Raw genomic sequence first — 27,418 nt, forward strand, 5'->3', positions numbered from 1 at the left:
GAACTCCCTGCAGTGCTAAGTGAGTAGCAGTGTTTAGCATAGAGCTTAGAACTGGAAAAACTATGTATTCCCAGTTTCCTAATCTCTTTGTGATGATGCATCAGTTCCTTGTTTATAAAAAAAATAAAGATCATAAGTGTCTGCCTCCTAAAGTGAGGCCCCTATGGGGATTAAATGTGATAACAAGAGCATTATACTTAGGACGATGTGACAAAATGCATTTGTTGTTTTTATTATTATTGTGTCAGTGATGGATATCACAGAGATAAAGACTAGCAAATCCCATACTTTGTTTCTGCATTTGTTTTAGTTCTCTGCTTCTAAAAGCACATCACAGTTCCTAGAATATAGCTGAATAAATATTGTTGAAAAGAATCAGGTTTTTTTTTTTTTTTTTTTTTTTTGTGGAAATGGGATTAGGAAACGTATTGAGGGAAAAAATGACATCTGAGATAACCTCGGAGGTCAAGTTGTGCAGACAAAGAAAGAAGAGCTCATTTGGGCGAGAAAAGATGGGCCCAGTTGAACAGTGCTCCACTAATAGGGAAATGCAGCTAGTATCCCTTTCACCATGCTTTTTCCTTCCTCCTTCTCTCCCCTCTGTCTCCCTCTGTCTCTCAGTTAGTAGCAAGATGCTTAGGTAAGGAGTGATTCTATAGGCTTACTACACACTGCCCTGTTAATAATTGTCGATCATTGTTCTTCGATGGCTCTCTCCCTAGGAACTGTATTGCTTGAATGTGATTGGGAACGTTTAATGATAGTTGGAAAGGAAGAAGGATACTGCTTGAAAAGTAGGCTGTCGATTGTGAGCAGATGCCTAAAATATGCTTCTTTTCCTTATTCATTTCTCACAGGAAAAAAATAAACAACTGGGAGCAATGAAGTTTTTTTTCTTCATGTTTGGCGTCATTCACCTTTTATCCCCAAGTTCTGGAAAAGCTATATATGAGAATGGCATTTCTCAGAGAACATTTCAAGAAATACAAAAAGAAGTAGCCAGCTATGAAGATGTTGCTAAAGCAATTATCAACCTTGCTGTTTATGGTAAATACCAAAACCGGTCCTATGAGCGTTTGGCACTTCTAGCTGATACTGTCGGACCCAGACTGAGTGGCTCTAAGAACCTAGAGAAAGCCATCCAAATCATGTACCAAAACCTACAGCAAGATGGTTTGGAGAATGTCCACCTGGAACCAGTCAAAATACCCCACTGGGAGAGGGGAGAAGAATCTGCAGTGATGCTCCTGCCTAGAATTCACAAGATGGCAATTTTGGGTCTTGGCAGCAGTGTTGGAACTCCCTCAGGAGGTACTCTTGGCATTTTCAATTGGCTATGTTCTTTAATCTAATCTCTGTTTCTCCCTCTGCCTCTTTCCCCTTCTTTACCTTGTTTCGACACATGGACTTCATGTAAACTAGTTTAGTCTTGAATTCATTATGTAGTCAAGGGTGACTGAACTTGTGACCCTTTTTTTCCTCCTCCTGAGTGCTGAGGTTACAGGTGTGTCCCCACGCCTGGTTTCTGTGATGCTAAGGCTTCATGTTTGCTAAGCAAGTGTTCTGCTCTCCTGTCGTTTTGTACAGCCAATATCCACTGACATGACTGACAATATATGTGATTTCTACTGTGTGGAAATATAATCATTTCTCATTTGATTTTCTTAGTGAGTTCTCAACCCATATTGTTTCTCTTCCATCTTCCTTCTTCCTTTCTTCTGTTTCTCTTCAGAAAGAAACTATACTAGGTGACTTTTTAGATGAATTATTATCAGCACCCAGGCTTCAGCTTTATCCAGCAATATAATGCCTAGATATGGAATATATAGCCAGTTAGCAGTCACCTACCTGTAAAACTTGAATGTATTCATGGATTAATTTCCTATGGCAGAGAAAGTATTTTGTATTCTTTTGACTTTCTCTTATACTAAGACCCAGCAGACACACAGTTTATTTAAAGATCATTAATGAAAAAGATTCATGTACTATAATATCTACCCATTAGAAACATAGCATAATGATTTTTAGCATATTCACAGAATTGTTCAGTCTAATTCTAGAACATTTGGATTGTAGAACACAATCTGATTGTTGAGCATTTAATTATTCCCTCCCTGACCTCATAACTAGGAGGAGCCACATTTAATCCTCTAGTCCCACTCCCCAAGACCCAAGAAGCCACTAATCTGCTTTCTGCCCCATCCTGGACTTGTCACATGGATGGAACGATGCACTCTGTGGTCTTTTGTGACTTTCATTCAGCATCACGCTTTCCAGGTCATCTATGTTGTTGCACATCTAAGTGCTTCTTTTCGTTAGTGAAGGGTATTTTATTTTTGTTGTCTTTATCAGTCAGCGAATCTTTAGACTGTTCCCACGTTTCCTGAATAATGAATAATGCCATTATATACATTTATCACAAGTTTTTGTGAATATGTTCTCATTAATCTTGTTTATATATCAAGGAGAAGAATTTCTGGGTCATTTAGTAACTCCCTAGATTTAACTTCCTTGGTATTGCCAAGCTGTTCTCTGAAATTTGTACCATTTTTCTGTTCTTGCTAATAATGTACAATTTTCCCATTTACTTGCAAGCATTTGTATTTATATGTCTTTTTGGATATAGCTACGTAACAGTATCTCACTGTGGTTTTGCTTTGTATTTTATTAATGACAAGTGATATTGAACATCCTTCTATGCTTATTATTATTACTTTTAATTAATTAGTTAGTTAATTTATTATTTGTGTGTGTGCAAGTGTGTGCATTTATGTATATGTGTTTCTTTGTGTATGTGAATGTGTGTGCGTGCGTGTGTGTGTGCGTGTATGTACATGCAAGTGTCTCTGTGTGTATGTGAGGACATACAAAGATATGAAGGTCAGAGGACTACTTTCTGAAGTTAGTTCTCTCCCCCCACCTTGTTGGTCTTGAGAATTATTTACTGCCTATAACTCATCTCTTTCCATCTTCTGTATCATGTCAAAGTTCAAGACCTAACATAAATTACACCAAGTTTTATCGGTTTCTTTTAACTGATACTCCTGACTTGTTTCATTTGAATTGATTTCTATGCTGTTGCTTTCATTGTCTTTGTACAATATGGACTGCATTCTACTCTAGCACTTAAAATCATTCCACTGTTAAGGGTATGGTTCAAATTATGATCTCTGTTTCATGTTTGAAAGCTCATTCATGCTTAAGCTTTCTTCAGGACTATGTGATGTTCCTAGTGCTTTTATATGTCTGCTGTATCTTATATTGAGAAGGTTTAATTTGCAGTTGAGCAGCAGTGTCAGGGAAGAGGGAGATAGGTGAACATCAGCCAAGTCACAATTTAGGTGTTTACTATGGTCTCTTCTCTCTGGAAAGAGAAGCAGGAGATGGAGGGGTCTGGAAAGTAGCAACTTAGTCTTACCTCTGTGTTTGTCTGAAAGAATCTTAAAATAGCAATTCTGCATCCTCCTAAGGCCACCATAGATGCGTTCTACATCCTGCACTTCCTGTTTGTTGCTCAGGCAATAGCTAGCTTACTAATAAGATCCTACTATCAGATTATTAATTATTTGCACCTGACCTTTTCATCCTCCTCAGTATCATCATGGAAATAGCATGATCTCAGTTGATGGGGGAGAATAATCTCTGATATCTAGTCACACTGAGTGGCAGTGCTGTGGAGATAGTGTATCCTTGGGTACTTTGCATTTGGAGGTATGAAATCAGCTGGTGGATCTGAGTGCAAAGTGTCAGAGTTTGCAAGTTTGACTAGTTGTTGTGTAGATTTACTCACATTGTCTTTGGGTAGGTGTTAGGCCACATTCAGATAACAGCATCTAAGACAAACTTCTATACTGTGACCATACCTTCATAAGGGTTTTCTTTCTTCATCTCATCTAGTCAATTTCTGCTCATATCTTTCAGCTGTACCCTTTTATCCCTAATTGTTTCTGTAAGAATAGGATACTACCATTTGTTCTTCCTGGGAAGTTAAGATGCATGGGTCAGAAAGTCTGGAAAACAATGACTGGATTATATGCTGAACTTTCTGCATTCCTTTTGCAGGAACATAAAGTAGCTTTGCATATTCTTTGCACCTTCATATTGTTATACTAGTATGGCTCAGAAAGTCAAAGCAATAAATCAAAATCACTACTGAATTTTATTACATCAAAATCAAGAAATTATATTCATGACCAGTGAGACAGCTCAATAGGTAGAGGACCCTGGGAACATCCTGAGGACCTTAGTTCCATTCCTTGATACCACAAGATGGCAGGGGAAAATAAAATTACAGAGTTGTCCTCTGACCTAGGAAAGCTGGTGGTTTTGTCTGAGACCTGAGAGCTGGAGAGCTGATTGTATAGATTCTATTTTGGATTGAATTGCCTGGGAACCAGGAATGTTGAAAGTAAGAAAGATTGATGTTTCATCTGAGTCAGTTAGTGTGATTCAACATTCTTTTGCCCTTTTGTCTATTCAGGCCCTCAGTTGTTGCATGATGCTAATCCAAATTGTAGACACATCTGCTTTATCCAGCCCACAAGTTCAAAGACTAATCTTTTCTAGAAATATCCTCACTGCTATAGCCAGAAGTAATGTTTAATCTGCTCCCAGTGCATCCAATGTCCCAGAAAGCTTCTTCTTTATGACAAATGTGTGGGAAAAGAGAAGAACCTGAGAGGGTTTAGATTTTAAGGGGCCAATGGTTTGGATTTGGCCCCAGAAATGAAGGAGCAAATGAGTTAAAATAATAATTATTATCTTCCTGATATAAGAGGTGAAGTTGAGAGAATCAAAGATTATCAAGTGTTTTAAGTTTGAGTTAGTGAAAAAAAATGAAGTGATGATGAGGGATTCCCCTTTGTATGCTATGTTGTTTTATTACCATTGGTTAACAAAGAAGCTGTTTTAGCCTATAGCAGGCAGAAGATGGAAGAAATGTATAGAGAGAGTAGGCAGAGTCAGAGAGACATGATGTAGCTGCCAAAGGAGACAGATACCAACACCTTGCCCAGTAAGCATAGCCTTGTGGCGATACATAGATTAATAAAAATGAACTCTCTATTGTAAAGGGTGATGTTATTTTTTTATTTATTAAAAATTTCCACCTCCTCCGATCCTCCCATTTCCTTCCCACTCCTCCCACTCCCCCTCCTTCTCCCTTTCCAGTCCTAAGAGAACTCAAGGTGCTCTGCCCTGTGGGAAGTCCAAGGCTCTCCCCCCTCCATCCAGGTCTAGGAAGGTGTGCATCCAAACAGACTAGGCTCCTAAAAGGCCACTACATGCAGTAGAATCAAAACCCAGTGTCATTATCATTGGCTTCTCAGTCCGCCCTCATTGTCAGCCGCATTCAGAGAGTCCAGTTTGATCACATGCTCGTTTAGTCCCAGTCCAGCTGGCCTTGGTGAGCTCCCATTAGATCAGACCCACCGTCTCCATGGGTGGGCGTACTCCTCTTGATCCTGACTTCCTTGATCACGTTCTCCCTCCTTCTGCTCTTTGTCTGGCCCTGGGAGCTCAGTCCAGTGCTCCAGTGTGGGTCTCTGTCTCTATCTCCATCCATTGCCAGATGAAAGTTCTATGGTGATATGCAAGATATTCATCAGTGTGGCCAGTTCAGGCACCCTCTTCTCTGCTGCCCAAGGACTTAGCTGGGGAAATCCCTTTGGACACCTGGGAACCCCTCTAGAGCCAAGTCTCTTGCCAACCCTAAAATGGCTCCCTTAGTTAAGATATCTTCTTCCCTGCTCCCATATCCACCCTTCCTCCATCTCAACCATCCTGTTCCCCCAAGCTCTCCCCAATCCTCCCCTTCTCCCTTCTCTCTCCCCATCTCCCCTTCCAAACATATATTTATCCTTCTGGATATTGGAAGTAGACAAGATCTCTGATTTCTTTATCTGCCCGTTTATCATCTGTATAAAAGAGGGCTACTGATTTTTTGATTTAATCTTGTATTCTGCAACATTACTAATGGTGTTTATGAGTTGTAGGAGTTCCTTGGTATAATATTTGGAGTCACTTATGTAAACTATCACATCATCAACAAATAGTGAGATTTTGACTTTTTCTTTTATGATTTGTATCCCCTTAATCTCCTTTTTTGTCTTGTTCCTGATTTCAATGGGACTGCTCCAAGTTTCTTTTCATTTAGTTTGATTTTAGCTGTTGATTTGCTGTATATTGCCTTTATTATATTTAGATATGTTCCTTGTATCTCTGTTTTCTCCAAGACCTTTGTCATGAAGGAGTGTTATATTTTGTCGAAGGCTTCTATATGACAAGCTGATATGCATTTTCTCTGACCAAAACTACAGGGAGCCACGGATAAGAGGGATGATAAAGACTGTTTCTCCCTTAGTGCAAAAACTCTTTTTGATAGCAGTAATATGTTAATACCCCTTTCCATGTTTTTACATTTTATAGACTCATGATGTGTTAATCATAAAAGAAATAACAGCAGAGAATATACTTTAGAGCCCTCAAATTCTGTATTTTACCATCATTATTTCCGAGTTTTTTCTTAAACATGCATCAATAGGACACAAATCTGTGATGCTTTACTTTTCTTGCCCTTTTTTCTGATTTGTTTGTTTTCTCTAAATGAAGTTTTAAAAATATAAATATTAAAATTTTTATTATATATAAATGCATATAGTCTTATTTTCATATTTTTAATCTTAATATAAATGTTATGGTACTATACCTATAATCCATGAACTTACTTTAAAATTAAGCATTGTCTTATTTATGCTGATGTATATAACCCTATTTCACCCAATATAATGATTTCTCCGAAAATTAGGAAACAACCTACCTCAAGACCTATCAATACTGCTGTTGGGTATATACCCAATGGATGGTCAATCATACCAGAAGGGCATGTGCTCAACTATGTTCATAGAAGCATTATTTGTAATAGCCAGAGCCTAGAAACAACCTAAATGCCCTTCAACTGAAGAAGGGATAAAACAAATGTAGTACATTTACACAATGGGGTACTATACAGTGGACAAAATGATCTTGAAATTTGCAGGCAAATGGATGGATCTAGAAAACATATTAAGTAAGGTAACCCAGACCCTGAAAGACAAATAAAATATGTACTCACTCATAAGTGGCTTTTAGATATAAAGCAAAGAGAAAGAAGCCTACAGTTCACAACCCCAGAGAACCTAGGCAACAAAGAGCACCATAAGAGAAACATACATTGATGTAATCTACATGGGAAGTAGAAAAAGTCAAGATTTCCTGAGTAAATTGGAAGCAGTGGATCATGGAGGAGGGTAGAAAGGGAAAAGGGAGGAAGAGAGAGGAATGGAGAAATAGCTCAATTAAAAACAACAACAACAAAAAGAATCATATGGACATTCTTTTTCAACCTGCACAGTGGCTGAGCTTCATTCTTTCGACCAACTTTGTCCACTTCCTGATACTACTGTCTCACAAAACTCTTGCTTCATGAAGGAAACATAACCATAGTATCCCTAGGATTCAATTTTGAAATCATTACTCTAGAATGTATAGAATAAGTTTTAGATAGCACACTATGAACCTATTGTGAGACTTGAAGGACTAATAACCCTCAAAGAAGAGCACACCTACAGTGACCCTGGTCAAAGCTGGCACTTGGTGCTGCAAGGATGGCAGAATCAATTATCTCTAGGTCGATTGAAAGAAGCTTTCTCAATAAATAAAGAAGAGACCAGTTGAGAAAGATGCTTGACATTAACCTTTGGCTTCTAAACTCATATGCACACACATTCACACCTACCTACACACATACACACACAACCCTGAACTAACATTATGTGTATGATATTTTTTCTAGCAGTACATGAACATTTTCTTACTCAAAAATATTTTACATCGATTATAAAAATTTAAGGATTGTTTTATGTTATAGGGAAAGTCTAATTAGGCATATAAATTTTGCGGTACATTAAGAATTAATCAAAATGTGATTTATATAATGTGCCTATTTTCAGACGTAGGATAGAAATAAGAATTTACAAGGAAACATGAAAGGTGCTGACACATTTTACTGATATGGTATATTATGCAAATATTTATGAGATGAATTATAATACAAAGTAAAATTTCTCTATATTATAGTCATTTTAATAAGTGAGTTCTATTTCAAGATCATTTAACCCCATGTTCTAATCTTGATAAGCAATTTAAAACAATTTGCTGACTTGTTGATTTAAGTTTTCAAATAATATACCAAGGGAAACTAATTTGTGGAGCATATAAAGATGTTTATCCAAATGTGTTTCTGGTTAGTATGTGGAAATATTTAGGGAATAGATCCAATGCTTATGCTTTTTTACTTAACATAAATCAGAGTTTCCCATGAGTGACAAAAAAATCAGAGGAAGTGGAGAGTGAGTGGAACTTGAATATAAACCAAATGTCTCTTTATAGGCTTTATTTAGAAATCCACATTAGTGACTCTGATAGTTGGAATATTAACTTAACTTTCCTTCTTCGTAGATTATCATTTTCATATGTGACTTTATATTTCTATAAAACAATTCTCTTTGGAGTTCCCAAACCAAAATATTGCATTTTTTTTACCAGATGAATTTTTCACGTTTAAGAAAATGAATTTATTTATTATATATTTTCCTATGCTTATTTCCCTGTTCATCCCTCTTCTCCCAAACAAAAGCAGTTTCAGAACTTCTTAGAAATTTGCCTGCTTCCCAATTATTTGGTACCCACACTGGGTTGTAACGCCACAGAAAGGATACATTCCAGTCATTCTTCTTTAATTGCACTTGAGTTTATGTGAATTTTAAAAAGATTAAAAGCACCTTCAGAAATGATATTTAGTAAACAGAACATTATTAGGTTACAGAGCTATTTGTGTTGTCTCAGTGCAGAATAGAGACCTTTACTTTTGACAGCAAAGACTTGCTTGAAGAATGAAACAGTGCAACTGGGAAGTAAATCCTTACTCTCAGATTATTTTGAGCAGCTTTAAGTGGAAACACAAAACTTGATAAAGGTAGTTGAATTAGGGAAAGTTGGAGCACCAATGGTAGCTTTTTAGGTGATAAGCTCTTGAAGCAGGGCAGAGTCATCACAGTTATCTGTAAGACCCTTCTGGTTCCTGTAGTACCATGCAGAGAGGAAAGGGTTTTGCTGCTACCTGAACAGCTAAGAGACAAATGAGAGGTTGATGTTAGAAGTGCTGAGTCCTGTGAAACTTTCTTCCCTCAAGCTTAGCTGGCATTCAGATTCCTGATCATAGGTTATTTCCACTCTGTAGGAGAAATTAATTTCTTGTTTTAAAGAAAAGTGCAAATGTTTGGTGTCTTGTCTGGCAGCAACATGTGCCCTATTGTAGAGTGGGAAGCTCCTTCTCTGACTTTTGTCCCATGGGGTTAAGTCAGAAAGATGTGGCTCTGGATTTCTTTTTGTAAATTTCCTACTCAGTGGCCCAGGTACTTTCCCCCCAGCAACAATATGAAAAAGTCTAAACACTGTAGCAGGAAGGGTTCTAGTATCTACTTCTAATCTAAGTGTATACTTCATCGTTTTCAATTTGAGCCTCAATTGTACCTCAACCATTCTTTTATGTAGTATAGAGTCATGCTTGGTATTTCTAGTGGGAAACAGAAAACAAGCTTGATTGAATTGAGACTTGGAAAATTCTAGATGTTAGTGCCCATATCATCAGCAAACTCTGGTTCTGTCTACAATGATAGTCTTTGCAAGATATAGAGAGCAACACTTGTTTAGGTGACTATAATAAGTATGACATTTCTTTATGTGAGTCTTCATTTTATTTAAAATATTTGAATATATTCTATGAGTGGACATTATTAAATTCTGAAATAAATAAGGAAAAGGCAGGCAGGTAGGAACCAGTAGAACACTCAGCACTGATTACTCCTACCATCTAGTATTTAGTGCTGTGCTGATTTCTAAGAAATTACCAAGTAAACCAGGACCTGAGTTATCTAAAGGAGAGATAGGTAGAAAAGGCTGAGTATATCTCCCTGATACTGAAACCTCTAGTAACCCTCCACATATCAAATACCAGAGAATATGTAGCACACCATTCTAGAAAATTCTCTGGCATATGACAAGGGCCCTAGGCAGTGTGGAGTCTGTAGGTAACTGGCTTTATATTTTCACATTGGGGCAGGACAAGTTTTTTTTCAGGGATTGTATGCACCTTCTCTGGATTCTTCAGCATTGGGATGCACTCCTTTGTGCAATGTGTGATTTAATTATGTCTCTGATCTAATTTATGTTACTTCAGGCTAAGAAATGAGTTGTGCTTATTTTTTTTTTAATTTCCTTTAGGACTTATCCAACTATTGAGGACTTCTTGAATGAATAACGTAATTTTAGATTTTATTCTATTCATTTACCTAAGGCAATGCTGATACCAGAAAACCCAATTTCAGATAAGTTAGGATTTAATTTTTTTTAATGGACAGAAAAATCAATCAATTGGTTTCCTTAAGGTCTGTTTTCTCTTGTGTCAGTGGGATGTGAGACTACAGGGCTCTTTTATCACCAAGAATGTGATTATTGATGCTGTGAAGGCAACCAAGTGCATCTGTGTTTCGAATTGTTTTGGAAACAACATGCCTTCTACTAGAAAAATCAGAAACTGGGAAGTCAAAGGCTTCTGGCACAAAATGGATGCTCCAGGAGGGCTCTCAAAGTTAGAAAATTTGAGGGAATCAATCGATGATCTTGGAAACATTAGTTACAATTACCAAAGATTAATATATTGATCTGACTCCAGATGCTTGCATTTCCCCCAAATCATACCCTTACGCATATATTATGTCAACAAATGACTTTTGAGCCATCATCTGTTTTTTAATTCGGTGGATTTGTATCGAATACCTGCTATATGCAAGCCAGGGTGCAGGTGACACAGACGGGAGTGATGATCTGTGCTGTGGTCCAGGTCTGTGTTGTCTGCAGTTTGTGCTGCCTTCACAGGCCATGTTGATGCCTTTGGTATGTGATGTCACTGGGGGGTCATGTTGGTGTTCATGGTCCATATTGCCCTGCTCCCCCCAGAGGCCACAGTGATGTGCATGATCTGTGCCGTCAACAGAGATCATGTGGATGTTTGTGTTCTGTGCTTCCACCGGAAACCATGTGGAATGATCCATGCTGCTGCCGGATTCTATGGGCAAGGAAGTTTCTTTTGCAGTGGTATTGATGATTACAGGCTCATACATGAGAACAAAAGACATTGAAAGCTTCTGTGACAATCTCCCTCACCACCCCAAAAAGAAACTGTACAGATAGGAAGCTATTGAAGAGAGTAATTAAAAATTGTGATAAAGATGCTGAAATGTAACTCTTCACAGTTGATAGTTTCTGGTTCACATATGCTGAGTGGGGGAGGGGATCTAAGTTATTTTTAAGGGACTGGCCACTGGAAGTTTGACTGGGCTCCAATGAGTATATGGGCAACACACACACATACACATGAGTGCACACACGCACACACACTTACAAACATCACCCAGTTGCTGGCATCAGGATCTCACAGTTCTCACTGGATTTCGGGGATACCTTGCATTAAATATAAAGACAAGTCCTTAAGAAACCAATGCATTTTTTTAAAAAGTGATATTTCACACACTAGAATATAACTATTTATCTTGACAATAAGAAATGAAGTTCCAATGCTAAAATGCTGATGAATGTCAGGGTTAAGTGGATGAATAGTTATCAGGGGTTGGGGCACAGAGGGTTAGTAATTTTCAGTTATCCTTGAGGGTGTTAACACCTTGAGGGTGTTAAAGTGTTCCAGGATTGGGAGTAGTGATGACTTCATAGCTCCAAGTAGACAAAAGGCACACATAAGTGGCTGATATCTATCTATCATCTATCTATCTCTATCTATCTATCTATCTATCTATCTATCTATCTATCTATCTATCTATCTATCTCTATCTATCTATCTATCTATCTATATATCTATCTATCATCTATCTATCATCTTTCTATATCTATAAACATAGTTGCAATAAAGCAATTTTTAATGGAAAATGGGGAGAGAAATGGAAAAAGCAGACTTTTAGACATTTGAGCTGTTGGAGAAAGCAAAGAACAGGAAGTTGGGAAGAGGTAGTTTGATTCTTCTGACACATGCTTTCTTTTCATGCTAACAATGTTGATATACTTTTGTTTTGTATGAAGACACTAGATGAAGTTTGGTGAATTTAAGTGACTCAACAAAAGATAAACCCTTAAGAAGAAGAATGAGTGATTAAGATCAGTCATTATAAAAGAACATAATTGAGGGGTTGACGAAGAAAACAGAAATGGACTATGTCACTGAAATTGGGAAGAAGAATGACAAGATAAATATGCATACATTTTAGAACTCTGGCCCCAGAAGTTCTCATAGTCTAAACCACAATTTTAGTGCTCTTCATTTTCTTCATTGACTTCTTTCAGTTTTGCTGAATGAAACTTAGGGCCTTGTGCATTCCAGACAAGTGTGGTGCCACCAAGCTACACATCTAGTTCTGGCTTTTATTTTGTAGCAAATATAATAAGCTAATTAATTGTGATTTAATTCCTTTAGGACAGGGGGATATTTGTTTCATTTAGTTCCTTTTATGTATTTGGGTACATGACTACCAGCTTGCCTGTGTTGGGGAATAGCACTACAAGAGAAATTAGGGCTCATTAGCAGTCAATCATTAGGAAGAGGGTCACTGGTTCAGACCCTGCCCTGGCCCTTGTTTCTCTTTCTGAGCAAATATGCACTATAATTTCAGTATGCTGTTCTGCCCTTAATTGCCAACATGGAATGCACAACCATTCCAAGTTTGTGGCTAGTCAACAGATATTCAGTTCCTAATCAACAGACATCCAGTTCCTTATAAACAGATATCCAGTTCCTTATCAACAGATATCCAGTTCCTTATCAACAGATATTCAGTTCCTGTCAAACTCTTTTTAATTTGTCTCATTGTGTTAATTTTTCTTTTTCCATGTCAGTTGCTCAAATAATCCAGTGAAAAGTTCTTGTTGTAAAGTATTTTTAAAATTCTGATTTTGTAAAATAAGCCAAGCTCCCACCACCTTGATGTAGTTTTTCTTTCCAGTGGGCCATGTCATTTCCAAACCTGTGTCTCTACTCCAATCTGTGAAATAATATTTTTCCTTTTCAATTCTTTCTTTCAAAATTATGTATATTAATGTTCACAGAGGCCATGTTAACTTGGAGCTGGAGTTACAGTCTGTTATGAGCCTTCCAACATGGGTGATGGAAACTCAAGTTGGATCCTTTGGAAGAGCAGTATGTGACCTTAAGTGCTGAGCAATGTCTCCAATACATTAAATTAAAAAGAAAATATTTATTTTTTTTTAATTTATGTGTATCTGTTGCAATTTATAATAAAATAGTCCCGCACTAGCCCAGAATGAGTATAATAAAGGTTTATTTAATAGGGGCTGAACTCACAGAAAGGGTAGTGATCCGCATTCCTCTGCATGCATTGGGAACTGGAACCAAACCCAGCAGCCAAGAGGCCTGTGCTCTTAAGTCTGCATTTTATAGTACCTGAGACCATGTCCAAAGTAGGCTGGTGTCTTAAAGGCTATTGTCTGAAGGAGTTCCCAAAGCATGTATGTGTCTGTGTGAATATATGAAACTGCATGTGGGTACTCATGGGGACCAGAAGAGAATTACAGGTCCCTTGGAGCTGCTCTTATGGCATTTGTGTACCTCCAGATATGGGGACTGTGAACCAAATGGGTTATTTGGAAGAGCAACAAGCACTCTTAGCTGGTGAACCTTCTCTCCAGCCTGATGATATTATTTTTCCTATGAAAATTCTCTTATATAGCTCCCTGTATGGCCTTCTGCCTAGAAGGTTTTACTGAATAGTGTCTTTTTTTTCATGGGGAAGAAAGTGTTTATTCAGTTTACACATTCATATCACTGTTCATCATCAAAGGAAATCAGGACAGGAGCTCAAACAGGGCAGGAACCTGAAAGCAGAATGAACAGTGTCTTTTAAAAACACATCTTAAAAGCTCATTCAGAAAATATTTTGAGACATACTATTTATTATGTGTTACTCCTTCCTACACTGTGGAACATATTCAATTCTCTCTCAAAAATGGTTTCTATAATTAATGTATAAATTGTATATATAGACAGCATAAAAGATGATAGTTTTATGTTTATATCAATTGTAGAATAGATAAATGAAGCTATTTGGCATATGTATTACTTACCGTTTTTAGTAGTAAGGACATTTAAAAATTACTTCGCAACCACTTTCAGGTGTATACAAACTATTTTTAACTATAGTCACCATGATGTATAGTAGATTTTTGAAGTGAATACATTCTAACTAAAATTCTGTGTCTGTTGATCAACATTTCCTGAGTACTCTCTATGGTGGTGAGTTTTAATTGTCAATGTGACATGCTCTAGAATCATCTGAGAAAGGAGTCTCAGTGAGGGACTCCTAGGTTAGATTGGCCTATGTTAGATTGGGGAATTCCTTGATACATTAGCTCAGGTGGAAAGACTCACCCACTGTGAATGACACCGTCTGCTGCATGGGAGATTCTGGATTGTATACGTGTGGAAGACAGCAAAGCATAGGCACATACACATTAATTTGTTGCTCCCTGCTCTTGGCTATGAATGAATAGAACTGTCTGTGTCAGGTTCCTGCTTCCTTGAGTTCCATGCATTCATGAACTGTAAAGTGGAATTGTTTTCATCAGGGTATTTTTAACATAGCAATAGGAAAAGAAATGGATACATCCCCTCTCTTGGTAATGATTATTTTATTCTCTGTGAGCTCCACCTTTAAAGAGTATATATGTAAATGATATTATGTAGTGTTTCTTTCTGCAAGTAGCTCTCTTAATGACCTTCAGTTTTATTCATGTTGGCTCAAATGTCAAGAAATCCTCCTTTCAAGTGTAGGCATACCACATGGTTTAATGCCTTTATGTGATTGGCATTCATCCCATTCCCATGTCTTGCCTACTGTGAACAGAGCAATAGTTCACATGGGCGTGAAGTGTCTGTTGACACATGATTTCATATCCTCAGAATCTACTGAGACGTAGAATTTCTGAATCCTGAACCTTATGGAAGTTCTTTATTTTTGTTGTTGTTATTGAAAAATCTCAGGTGACAAGTTCCTGAACATAACAGCAGTAGCACCAACTCTGAGACGGACAAGTAATAAATGGGACCTGTTGAAACTGAAAAGCTCTGTAAGACAAAGGACACTGTCAATAAGAAAAAGTGGCAGCCTACAGAGGGGAAAACGATTCTCACTAACCCCACATTTGACAGAGGGCTGATCTTCAAAATATATAAAGAACTCAAAAGGCTAAACATCAAAATACCAAATAATCCAGTTAAAAAATAGGGTACACATCTAATCAGAGAATTCTCAATATAAGAATCTCAAATGGCCAAAAGACATTTAAGGAATTGCTCGACATTCTTAGTCATCAGGGAAATATAAATCAGAACAACTCTGAGGTACCATCTTACACTTATCAGAATGGCTAAGATCAAAGACACTGATAACAACTTATGTTGAAGAGGATGTAGAGTAAGGGGAACACCCCTCCACTGCTGGTGGGAGTGCAAACTTGTACAGCCACTTCAGAATTCAGTATGGTGGTTTCTCAGAAAATTGGGAATCAATCCACCTCAAAACACAGATATACCAATTTTGGACATATATCCAAAGGATGCTCAATCATGCCATAAGGACACTTGCTCAACTATGTTCATAGCAGCATTATTCATAATAGCCAGAACCTGGAAACATCCTAGGGTTCCCTCAACCAAGAATGAATAAAGAAAATGTGGTATATTTACACAGTGGAATGCTATAAAAATGATGACCTAACAAAATTTTCAGGCAAATGGATGAAACTAGAAAACATCATTCTCAGTGACATAACCCAGACCCAGAAAGACAAACATGGTATGTACTCACACAAGGGTGGTTATTAGGAGCAAAATATAGGATAACCAACCTACAATCCAAAGTCCCAGGGAATCTGTATAACAAGGGGAACCCAAAGAGGGATACACGGATTTCCCTGGGAAAGGGAAGTAGAAAAGATCTCCTAGGTAAACCAGGAACCCGGAATAGAGGGATAGAAGGATGGAAACTAGAGAGAATGGATGGGTTGGGTGGACTGGGTACATAAGGTAGGTTGAAGGCAGGATGGAGGGGAAGAGTAGCAAAAGAGACATCTTGATGGGGGTCATTTCAGGGCTAGGGAGAAACCTAATAAAAGGGAAAATCCCAAGAACCCATAAGGATGACCCCAACTAACTCCTAGCAAAAGTGGAGAAGGTGCCTAAATTGGCCATCTACTAAAAGCAGATTGGTGACTTCCCTAATTGCTATCAGAGATACTCTATCCAGTAACTAATGGAAGTAGAGGCAGAAATCCATAGGCAAGCACTGAGCTGAGCTCCAAGAGTCTTGCAGAAGAAAGGGAGGAGAGATTGTATGTGCTAGGGGGTTCAGGATGAGGGAACCCACAGAGACAGCTGACCTGAGCTTGAAGGATCTTATGAATGCTGGACCAACAGTAAGTTAGCCTGCACGGGACTGACACCGTCTGCATGTGTGTGACAGTCCTGTAGCTTGGTCTCTTAGCAAGGCTTCTAACAGTGAGAGCAGGACCTCTCCCTGGCTCTTAGATGACTTTTGGTAACCTGTTCTCCATGCTGGATTTCTGGCCCCACCTTGAGGTATGGGGAGGAGCTTGGTCCTGCCATAACTTGATGTGCCAGGCTTTGTGCAAGCCCATGGGAGGTCTACCCATTTCCAAATGGAGATGGAGCAGGAATGGGTGGGGTAGAGGGCAGATGGGAAAGGGGAGGGCACAGGAGGAGAAACTAGTTGGTCTATAAAATAAATAAAATTTATTAAATAAACAAATTTATAATAAAATAAATGTTATTTTAATAAAATTAAAAAGAAAAAAATCATGTACCTGAAGTAATTAACTGGAAGACACAGATGGCTTCAGTAGCAATGGGAAACTGTGTGTTACAAGAAGAACAAATAAGTTTTGTGCTTTGAGAGAACTCTGGCTTTTCTTCTTTCTTTTTCCTTTTGTTTACAATGCTTTCGAGGTTTCATTTCTACATGATAAATAATAAAGTAAATAAAAAAGAAAAATCTTGATACTGTTATCATAATGACTCTACTAGATCACCTTCCCTCAAAATATCCAAGGGTTCATTTTTTGCTACATTCTCTGTGATGTAAATTCTAATTCTTCTTCTTTTATTGAAAATCAATTTTTTCATACAGTATATTCTGATTATGCGTTTTTGTTTCCACAACCCCTTCCAGTTTCTCCTTAGTTCCAAAAAAATTAATAAAATAAAACAAAAGAGTCTAAAAAAAAGCACAAGAAACACATGTGGACATAGAGACACATACATTGGCACATACAGAAATTCCTTTAATAACAAAACAACCTCTCCCCAAACCAACAAAACAGAACCGAGAGCTCCTAACATTATGAGACAAAGACTCTCCAGAAGTGCCTATGAGTTCATCTGCTGCTGGGTCTGTGGCTTCTCTTAAGAGTGGTGTGTCTATTCAGTGAGACTTTGTGGAAGAAAACTAACTTCTCCTTTAAGTAGCTATCAACTGGAGATGGCTTCTGGAGTAAGGCCTGTGTCTGCATCCCCTCTCGGAGTAGGACTCGGTCCGTCTCAGACCCCGGCAGACTTGTGCACGCTGCCACAGTCTCTGCGTTAGCTGCATGGCAGGGTCTCTGCCTTTTCTTTAAACTTTCTTATTCCTATTCATTCTTTCTTACTATATTTCAGCCTTCATGCTCTTCCTTCAGTAATTCAGATCATTGTGCTGTCTTGTAGGTAGTGAGGATGAGATCTCTCCTCTGTTTATAGACCTCAGTTTCGACATCTCCCTGGAGAGGTATTCCCCATGCCCTAATCCACAGGTGACATCTGCTTCCCCCAGAAAACCCAAAATAATCGTCTTTCCCAAAATTGAATTTACTTTCTTTGTCATGTAAAATTCTAAATGCCTCTGTTGCGTGGTTTTAGTAATCCAAAATCTACCTTGTGATCCAAGGTTAAATGACCAGGAAAGATTAAAGACATATCACCTTCTCAAGTGTGTTAGTCACATGTAGCTACAGAGTTGGGAGTTAGGTCCTCCACACACCTTTACAAATAATAAATAGGATTTCCAAGATGTAAAGACTTTACTAGAGGTGGAAGAGAAAACTGTTATGGAACTGACAGCACTGAGCAATTCTGTTCTCAATCTTCTACTCGTACTGCTAATGGTATGTTCTTTGTTATGACCCACAAAATGATTTTCTTCCAGGGAATTTGTGCCTGGTGGCTGGCTTGTTTTCTTATGATGTTTGTTATGATGGCTGCTGAATTTTGTGCCTGATTATGCTTTATTTTCCAGGCAGTTCACAGCTGAGCTTATTGTCCTATACAACAATTCCACAAACTTTATAACATGTATTTTTCCATAATAGTAACCATAGCATTTTTATTTTACTGTACCCTTTGTCTCTCATTTACTTTAGTCTGTTTGTCTGAGCCTTCTTAAAGGTATTAAGTCTGAAAACAAGTAAGGAAGATACAAGTATAAATAAACAAAATACTTTGTATTAATGAAGATAACAAGTGACTATATTATGGGGCTACCTAAAGATCAAATACCTCAGTGTAAGGAAAGCGTTTAGGACTGTGTCTCCTGTACCATCAAACCTATATAAATGTTAGTTTTATTATTATTACTATTATTATTATTAAATATTTACTGATATGACTGTTAAGTATTATTCTTAAGCTATGCTAAGTGAAAAAATGATGAAAATGTCTAATTAAGGACCACACAGTAACAATTCGTTCTAGGTTTGTATATTGTAATCTATATAGCAACCAATAAATAATATTTCCCTGGGTAAGATAATATTATTGCAAAGCATATTAATCATAGAGCTCTGAAACCATGGGGTACAGGTACTGTTTATGCATCTTGGAACTGGAATGTGTGGGTGACTAAACAAATGAGGACTTGATCACCAGAGTGGTTACAACTCTTGCCCAATTTGACGGATAGAGATAAAGGATCTCCATCTGAGTTTGAATCATAAAACTACAAATAATCTGACAGTGAAATAAATCAATTTCAGTTTACATATCTCTCTGTTTACTGATAGGGCAGCAATGATATCCACTAAGGTATACCTGATACCTGGCCAGAGTATGTCTACAATAATTATATCTACTATTATTACATTTTATGAAAAAACCTTTTAAGTAAACAACTACCTTTACCTCCTAGATTTTTTTTTTTTTTGGTTTTTCGAGACAGGGTTTCCCTGTAGTTTCTAGAGCCTGTCCTGGAACTAGCTCTTGTAGACCAGGCTGGTCTCGAATTCAGAGATCCGCCTGCCTCTGCCTCCCGAGTGCTGGGATTAAAGGCGTGCTCCAGCACCGCCCGGCTAGATTTTTTTTTTTATTGAGGATATACAGACATGATACTTTTCCCTTTTAAATATTTGGAAAACCTACCCTACAATCTGATGAAAAATGTGCCAATGTTTTGGATTTTGCTTTTTTATCATAAGATCGTATAGATAGTGATTTCAAAATGTGGTCTAGGGATAAAATCAGGCCACACTGGTTCTTGGGAACTCTGTGCATTGGCAGCCCCAGCACCCTTAGGTTTCCACTACTATAGAGTCTGTGTTTGTGTTTCTGGTAAGGATTAATACATTATTAATGTTGTTGAGTTAATGCCTGGTTTTCATTAATTGGCACCTCATCAGAAGCTCAGCAGAAACTTCCTATTCTTTTTGTGGAATTCAGTTGCTAGGGATAATGGTCTGAGAGGCCCTTTTCCCTGCCAAATTGGATCCTGAGCAATATGGGGAATTTAATTAAACACAAATATACTGAATTCAGAATATGGGAAAGTTTTGTGTCTCATATTGTGGTGGTATAGAGACACCCCCATGTGGTCATCTGCTGTTTGCTACCCAGGATCTACTTACATCTGGGAACGTACTTTTGCCTACTCCCCACCATTGCTTTAGGTAGGATTGTCTCTTAACCAAGTCCAGGCATGGATGGGCTTTGCTTGACCTAAAGTGATCAGCACAGCCAATCTCTTTAGCCAAAGTGTTAGATTTACCCATGGTTCTTGAACAGATCTGTTGGCTGGAGCTCCAGGAAGCTTCTTCCAGCTTTACTGTGAAAGCTGCCACAATGATCCTTCTCTCTTTGGGTGGCATGAAAAGAGTGGGAGAACCTGAGCACCACCAGACACTGAAGATGACGGTGTCACTAGAAAGGGCAGTACCAGGAACAGAATGCCTAAAGTCAGTCTAACCACTGGCCATAAAAGTGAAAACATTCCCAAACACACAAATATGTTTTCTATCATCTGCAAACATGCAAACAGATAGTATGTGATACTCAGATATTACTGTAATTCGAGAGTATTTATCCATTTCTATAATAAAAAAGTCACCTAGAAATTTAAAAAATATCATGGAAGCATAGTTGAATAGTGACAAGTATTTTCTGGAGTTATCCTGACCTGGACTTAAAAGCAAACATCACCACTTTCCAGTCTGCAAAGATCCTTAAACTTTTCCCACCTGTTTTCTTGTCTATTAAATGAACTGAATGTCCTTCCTCCTTTTTGCTGTCTTCATCCTTTGTATGTAGATGGAGCGCGGGCTGTGTCCTGCCACCCGGCTAGCTTTACCCAAAATAATTACACGGAAACTGTATTCATTTAGTTACTGCCTGGCCCGTTATCTGTAGCTTTTTATTGGTTGATTCTCATATCTTGTTTTAACCCATATTTAGTAATCCGTGTAGCACCACGAGGTGGATCGCTTATCAGGAGAGATCTTAACCTGTATCCATCTCTGAGAGGAGAGGCATGGCGACTCCTTATGGTGACTGCCTGAAGAGTCTCCCCAACTCTGTTTCCTTTCTCCCACAATTCTGTTCTGTCTACTCCGCCTACCTAATTTTCTGTCTTTTAAAGGGCCAAGGCAGTTTCTTTATTAATAATGAAAGTAACACATAGACATTTCTCCATCATTTGTAATGGGTTGTCTCATTTACAAGGTATAGATAATGCCCTTGTCATGGCTGTGGTACTAGCATTTAATTATAGCTAGGTTAACACAGTAGTTAAATTTGAATTTGTATACCTCAGGTCAAAGGATTTTATAAAATGACATCTAGGGAATTGTTACATAAGGCTCTCACATTTATATTATCTCTACAGTGCTGAATCTCCTTTATGTGTTAAACTGCATTAATATGAATCATGATGCTAAATAGGTGTCCTGTGGTTTGAGGCTGAAGTTCTGTTTTAGTACAGACATTTTCATACAGTTTTACTTGCCTGAAGAGAGCACGGGACACTCAAAAGCTTAAATTGTAGTTAAATAAAAAGCCCATTTTGGAAGACCAAGTTGTCGTAGCTATTTTGTTTCTCTGACATAACACTACAGTAACATTATTTCCTACCTAATACAAACACAAGTACAATAATGCCTGTCACTTTTGCCCTTGGTTTGTGACAATGAAATTCAGAGGAAAACTGCATTTGAAGATGAAGTACTGAATCCTATTGAAAGTGCACAGAATTTTTTAACAGTATGACACAGCTACTTATTTCTGTTAGAATGATGTCTGACTGCTTAGCTAACAGAGGTTTCCAAAACTATGTTTTATAATATGTAGAGCCTATCTGGTCTTTAGATTTTTTGTCATGTGAGGCTACATGTTTTAGATCACTGATGCTTGCTAAATTTCTTAGATATTTTTGTTTTGTACTACTCAGTGCCAAGCGTTCTATCACTTGGATGTGTATTTTAGGAAGGACACAGTTCTCTAATTTTCACTGAACTGTCTTTCCTAGCTATCCATGCATTCATTCTGTGTCTTATGAAGTGGCCATAGATTGCAGAGCACTGCAATAGAAATTTCAAATTCGGGTCTCTGCATTTATCAGAGCTTAGTAACATTGGATAGGGGCCACCTTCTGTAGATGAGTCTTCTTTCTTTTGGACCACCAGGTCCTAAATCATAACACGAAGATTTATGAAGTATGAAAGCTTGGCCTTAACTTAGGATTGTTACCAACTCGCTCTTAAAACTTAAATTAACCCATTTATATTAATCTATGTTCTGCCACGTGGCTCATTACCTTTCTTCAGTACTTTACATCAACTTCCTCTGCAACAAGCTGGTGAATCTCCTGCACCCCAGATTCTTCCCAGATTCCCAGTCCCTGCCCAGAAGTCCTGCCTATCGTCTCCTGCCTAGCTTTTGACCATTCAGCTCTTTATTAAATCTATTAGAACGTGCGTTAGAGGTAGATGAGGTAAAACATAGACACATATTTATACAGTGTAATCAAATATCCCGCAAAAACCCTCTGATCAAAATACCAAGATTCATTGATTCTTTGTCCATTGACTCAGTGACCCCTCATGTACACACGCACACATACACACACACACACACACACACACACACCCCTCTTCTGGCATTTGATGGTATCTTTGTTCCTGCTTCAGATATTTTTAATGCCAGGACCTTAGCTGAAGGAGCAGCTTCACCTGGGACTTGTCATTCCTGTTTCTGAGAACACTAGTTTCTAGGAGATGTAGCCAAATCTAACCGTTTTTGAAGACCCTAGAGCTGTGGTTCTCAGCTATGAGTTGCGACCCCTTTGGGGGGCCTATACAATTCTTTCACAGGAGTCGCCTAAAACCATTAGAAAACATAGATGTTTACAGTATGATTCATCCATTGGTGAGAGAGGAATGTTGAAGTCTCCTACTATTAGTGTGTGTGGTTTGATGGCTGCCTTGAGTTCTAGAAGTGTTTCTTTTACATAAGTGGGTGCTTTTATATTAGGGGCATAGATATTCAGGATTGAGACTTCATTCTGAAGGATTTTTCCTGTTATGAGTATAAAGTGTCCCTTTCCATCTCTTCTGATTGATTTTAGTTTGAAGTCAACTTTGTTAGAAATTAGTATGGCCACACTGGCTTGTTTCTTAGGTCCATTTGCTTGATAGCAAAATTTCAGTTATGAAACAGCAACAAAAAACTTTATGGTTGAGGGGTTCACCACAACATGGGGATTGTGTGAAAGTATTGGAGCATTAGGAAGGTTCAGAACCACAACCCTGGAGTGAAGTTTCTGTCTACATCTTATATCGCCAACCCAGGCCTTAATCTATGTAACAACCCCCAATTTATTAGCAAGACCCTGAAGAATAACCTGATGACAACTTTGGCAGACCTTATTTAGATTTTTTCCTTTTTATTCTTCTTAAAATTGAAATTCCAAGATTTTATTTTCATATATTTTACATTTATTGTAGAACATAGCAATGCAGTTAGCAGAAAGTATATGACCCAAGGATGCAAATGACCCAAAATTCAAATTTCAACTTTAATACCAACTTGTTACATAAACTTAGCTCTCTACACTTCAGCGTCCTCATAAAAACTACTCTGTAGAGTTGTGAGCATTAAAATAACCATTATGTACTTAAATACAGACGTTAGTGTTAGCACTTACTCTGAACTACAGAAATATGACAGTGATACAGCTGGGCCATTATATTTTTGTTTCAGTTATTTAGTGTTCATACACACATGTGTGTGTCATATATATGTATGAGTCCTATTGTACACTTGCATAATATTAATGACAAAAACAGACAAAAGTTTGACCACCCATGTATTTTACGTTATCACAATGGGTGCAGTGAGATTCTGCTAAGGGTTGTGACAAAATTAAGGATGCTAAGTGGACTAAGAAGTTGGAAATAGGACTCAGTTATGAGTATAAATTTCACGACAGGCCTTACTGTTGACATTACAGCCTTGTCGGATGGGAGGGAAGAGGGACAAGAGCTGTTGATCATAGCACAGCATGAGTATTTTCCTTGGTGTAGCATGAAGGGTTAAGTTTTCCAGATGGCCTCACTTTACTTCATTTAATTTGAGAAAACATTTTTCCCACGATGTGGGATGTTATGTACATACCCAGCCTTCCCAAATGTGGCTGCTGGTTACTGTCACCTGATCTGTGACCTCTGGAGCAGGTCACAGTCGTGGCTCACATTTGTTATCAGACTGTCATTAGCAAGTCCCTTGGGGTCAGCAGCAATTCTCTCAGCTAGGGGCTCTTTTAATGACTTACGCTGTAGTAACTGAGAGTCCTACCCCTATGTGGCTGTTTAAATGTAAATATACATCAATTATCACTAAATGACATTAAGAATTTAGTTTCTATGTCACAATAGTTCTATTCTGAGTGTTCAGTAGCCATGTATGGCTGATGGCTAAGGTGTCAGCTCTGGGGTAGAACATCTGTGCCACTGCAGGAAATTATCAAAGTGTTTGTTAATTTCAATGTTTCTGTCTCTGATTATTATTTTTTTTCCCACGCCTGTACTACCAGCTTTAGATATTTCTTGTCTTTTTGATTTGTTTCAATGCTTGCTGTAGAATTCTATGTAAAGGAGGAATACTTATGCAAGTGTTCTTAGCTCTAGAATATGAGTCCTTATACCTCATAATATTTATGTTCAGACTGCCCCAGCGTGTCTTTACCGAGTTATTGATTTGCAAATGTGTCCTGGGTGAATGGTATGAGAATGGATTTCTGGGTGACTGTGGAAGGATAATCAAATTTTGTAGGTCAAGTTAGAATTGTATCTTATTTGGAGTAGTAAAAATCAAGAAACATACGTTGACTAACTATGTTCACACACTGCCAGGCACTGTTAGTTCCCCCAAAATGAACATGGCGACAAATTCCAAGGGGATCATCTTTGGGTAGTAGAGAGAGTTCCCGAAAGAGTCTCATTTGCCTCTCACACTGCTATACTTAGGGTGCCCTGAAAGTCTGGAGGGAGCTTAATGCATACTTAGGCTTTACTAGCTGGGAGCAGAAGATAGAGCAGAAAGTATAAGGCCTGTTAAAGCAGTGATTTTCAACAGGATCCTGGTGGATAAGCGATTTGTTTTTACAATTAAGTTGGGAGAACGGAGTCCATAAGACATGATAGACAAGAGTATGAACAAAAACATCATGGACAAAATTAGCAACGAGAGGGAGAGCGAGAACATTAAGGCAGTGCTAATGTAGTCTAAAATAAAAGCAAACATCTATAGAGGTTGGAATGGCAGTCTGAAAGGTGAATCTTCAAAGCAGGATTTCAGAAGTAGGATAGGAGCCAAGTGGCACCGCTGTGGACAACTCTGACTTTTCAGAAGTTAATGTAGTCAGAACTGGAAAGTGTGGAGTTTTGAATGAGCTGAGCTGGGGGCTGAGATGTCGGTAGTGGTGAAAAGCGTTGGGAAGGCAGGGTTTATAAAAAGTCTACGATACAGGTAACCAAGACCTGACATGAGCGCATGCAACACAGTGAGACAGGAGACACGGGCTCATCAGTGTTGATTTCTAAGAAAATATATTATCAGTGTTTGAATATTGATTGGATGAGGGAATGAAACGGACAAATGAATCTGAAAGGACTCTACTTTCAGGGAAATATTTTCATTCAAACTCTTCTTCCAAGTCTGCAGGGCTGTACTTTGACCTGTAGTTATTAGAGATGATTTATGTTTGCCTTTGGGCTGTCAAGTTTGCTTTATGGTCCTTGAAGTCTTCATTCTGTCATGTATCAAAGGAATTTGAAGTATACACTGTAGTGAAGAAATGCCCTTCTATTAGTTAAATTTTGAAAATTTGTAAATTTAACTTCATTTCTAGTAGTTTTAATCCAGATACCAATTACTCCATTGTTTGGACATCATGTTGGATTGATCCAGTGAACCTTTAATTAATGAAGAAAGGCTGAAAGTCATCAGCAAAATTTCTGTTCAGTATTAACATTGACATTGGTCAAATTTCAAGGTAACTCTAGGTTTCAGAATCTCAAAATTTGCCTACCTGAATCCACATTTATATTTGCAATGCATATGTGGAAAACTGATGATTTCCTTCCTTTTGTAATTGTATATTGTTTCTTTCTGACTGTAAATTAAGTTAAAGGATTTTCCAAATGATGGTTATCATTATAATGGCATCTTTTAAACTTACAAAATAAAATTACTCCTCCCAAAAACCCAATACCCTAATTTTCCAGTTTGTAATATTAAGAAAATATAACAAATATATGTGTATTGCTTCAGATTTTGCTAATATATTTAATAATTGCATGGCTAAAACCATAGAATAATAGACATCAGGGACTGCAAATGTGGCTCAGCATTTGAGTGTTTGCTTAGCATAGGCAAGGCCTTCAATTCAAATTCCCAGCATATATAAAAATCAAAACCAGAATATGTCTTATAGTTAGATTTATATATCCTCTGTGTGTATGTATGTGGGCATGTGTATGTCTGAATATGTGTGTATGAGTATTTGAGTATGTGAATGTGTGTGTGCATGTATTATATTGTGTGTATGTACATGTATGTATGCGCAAATGTGTTTGTATGTGTGTTTATGTGTATGAGTATGTGTGTGTGTGCGTACATGGGTATGTGTATATGTATGTATGTGTGTGTGGGTTTGTTTGCATGAATTCTTGGAATACAGAAATCCTACTTTAATCATAAAGGTGTGGTGATATGGGAAAGTGGTATGAGGAAGTGGGCACATCAACCAGAACAGAAGGATTTGAGGGCATTTATACATGTTCTGTGTTTTTTATTTGAAAAATAATAGTATATTTTTGGTGATGAATTATCATAAGTTGAGAAGCACAGGAATCTTCCACATCTTCTTGTAGTGTTTTTATCGAAAGAAGAAAAGAAAACAAGCTGACTTTTTATTTTTCTCAGGAGAAGACATTGTTTATTGAAAGTTGGATTTATAAAAAAAACATTGTTTTTTAGAGTGTTCTTCCCAGGCTGCTACCCTTTGCTGCCACTGAGAGTTGTTTAATAACATCTGAAAATAGGTTTATGAAGGACTAACTAAATATGTATTTTATTAACAGGAAGATTTCTGAAATCAATTTTAAAAATAAATAATGTCTTCTAATAAAATGCATGATTTCATGAGAAAGGGGTAAAGGTATCTTTCCAAGCAATTTGTGACTTAATGCTAGCTGGTGGAGTGAGTTGAAAAACCTTGAGTCATATGTTAGATTAGTTTGAATATATTGTCTTTGTCTTGGGCAGATGACTAACTCTGCAGTCTCGCTCCCATGGTAACTAGCTTTCAAACTTCAATCTTCTCCACTCAGTTTGCCAGATGTAGCCAACAGAACATGTGTGACCTTTTGTGTGCCAGTTCCTCCTAGCTGATAGAAAAGCATAAGTTAATTGTTTGACTTTTAT

General features: G+C 37.8%; 1 protein-coding gene across 2 annotated transcripts in view; it reads left to right on the forward strand.

Moving 5' to 3' along the window:
- Positions 1–27,418, forward strand: part of Cpq (carboxypeptidase Q) — a 352,278-nt gene that overhangs the window by 70,034 nt on the left and 254,826 nt on the right. For both annotated transcript variants that reach the window (XM_038342182.2, XM_038342183.2), the window contains one exon: positions 858–1,311. In XM_038342182.2, coding sequence (XP_038198110.1) covers positions 858–1,311 — 454 coding nt within the window. The remainder of the gene's footprint in view (positions 1–857; positions 1,312–27,418) is intronic.

Source organism: Arvicola amphibius, chromosome 9, assembly GCF_903992535.2.
Source record: "Arvicola amphibius chromosome 9, mArvAmp1.2, whole genome shotgun sequence".
NCBI classification, from domain to species: domain Eukaryota; kingdom Metazoa; phylum Chordata; class Mammalia; order Rodentia; family Cricetidae; genus Arvicola; species Arvicola amphibius.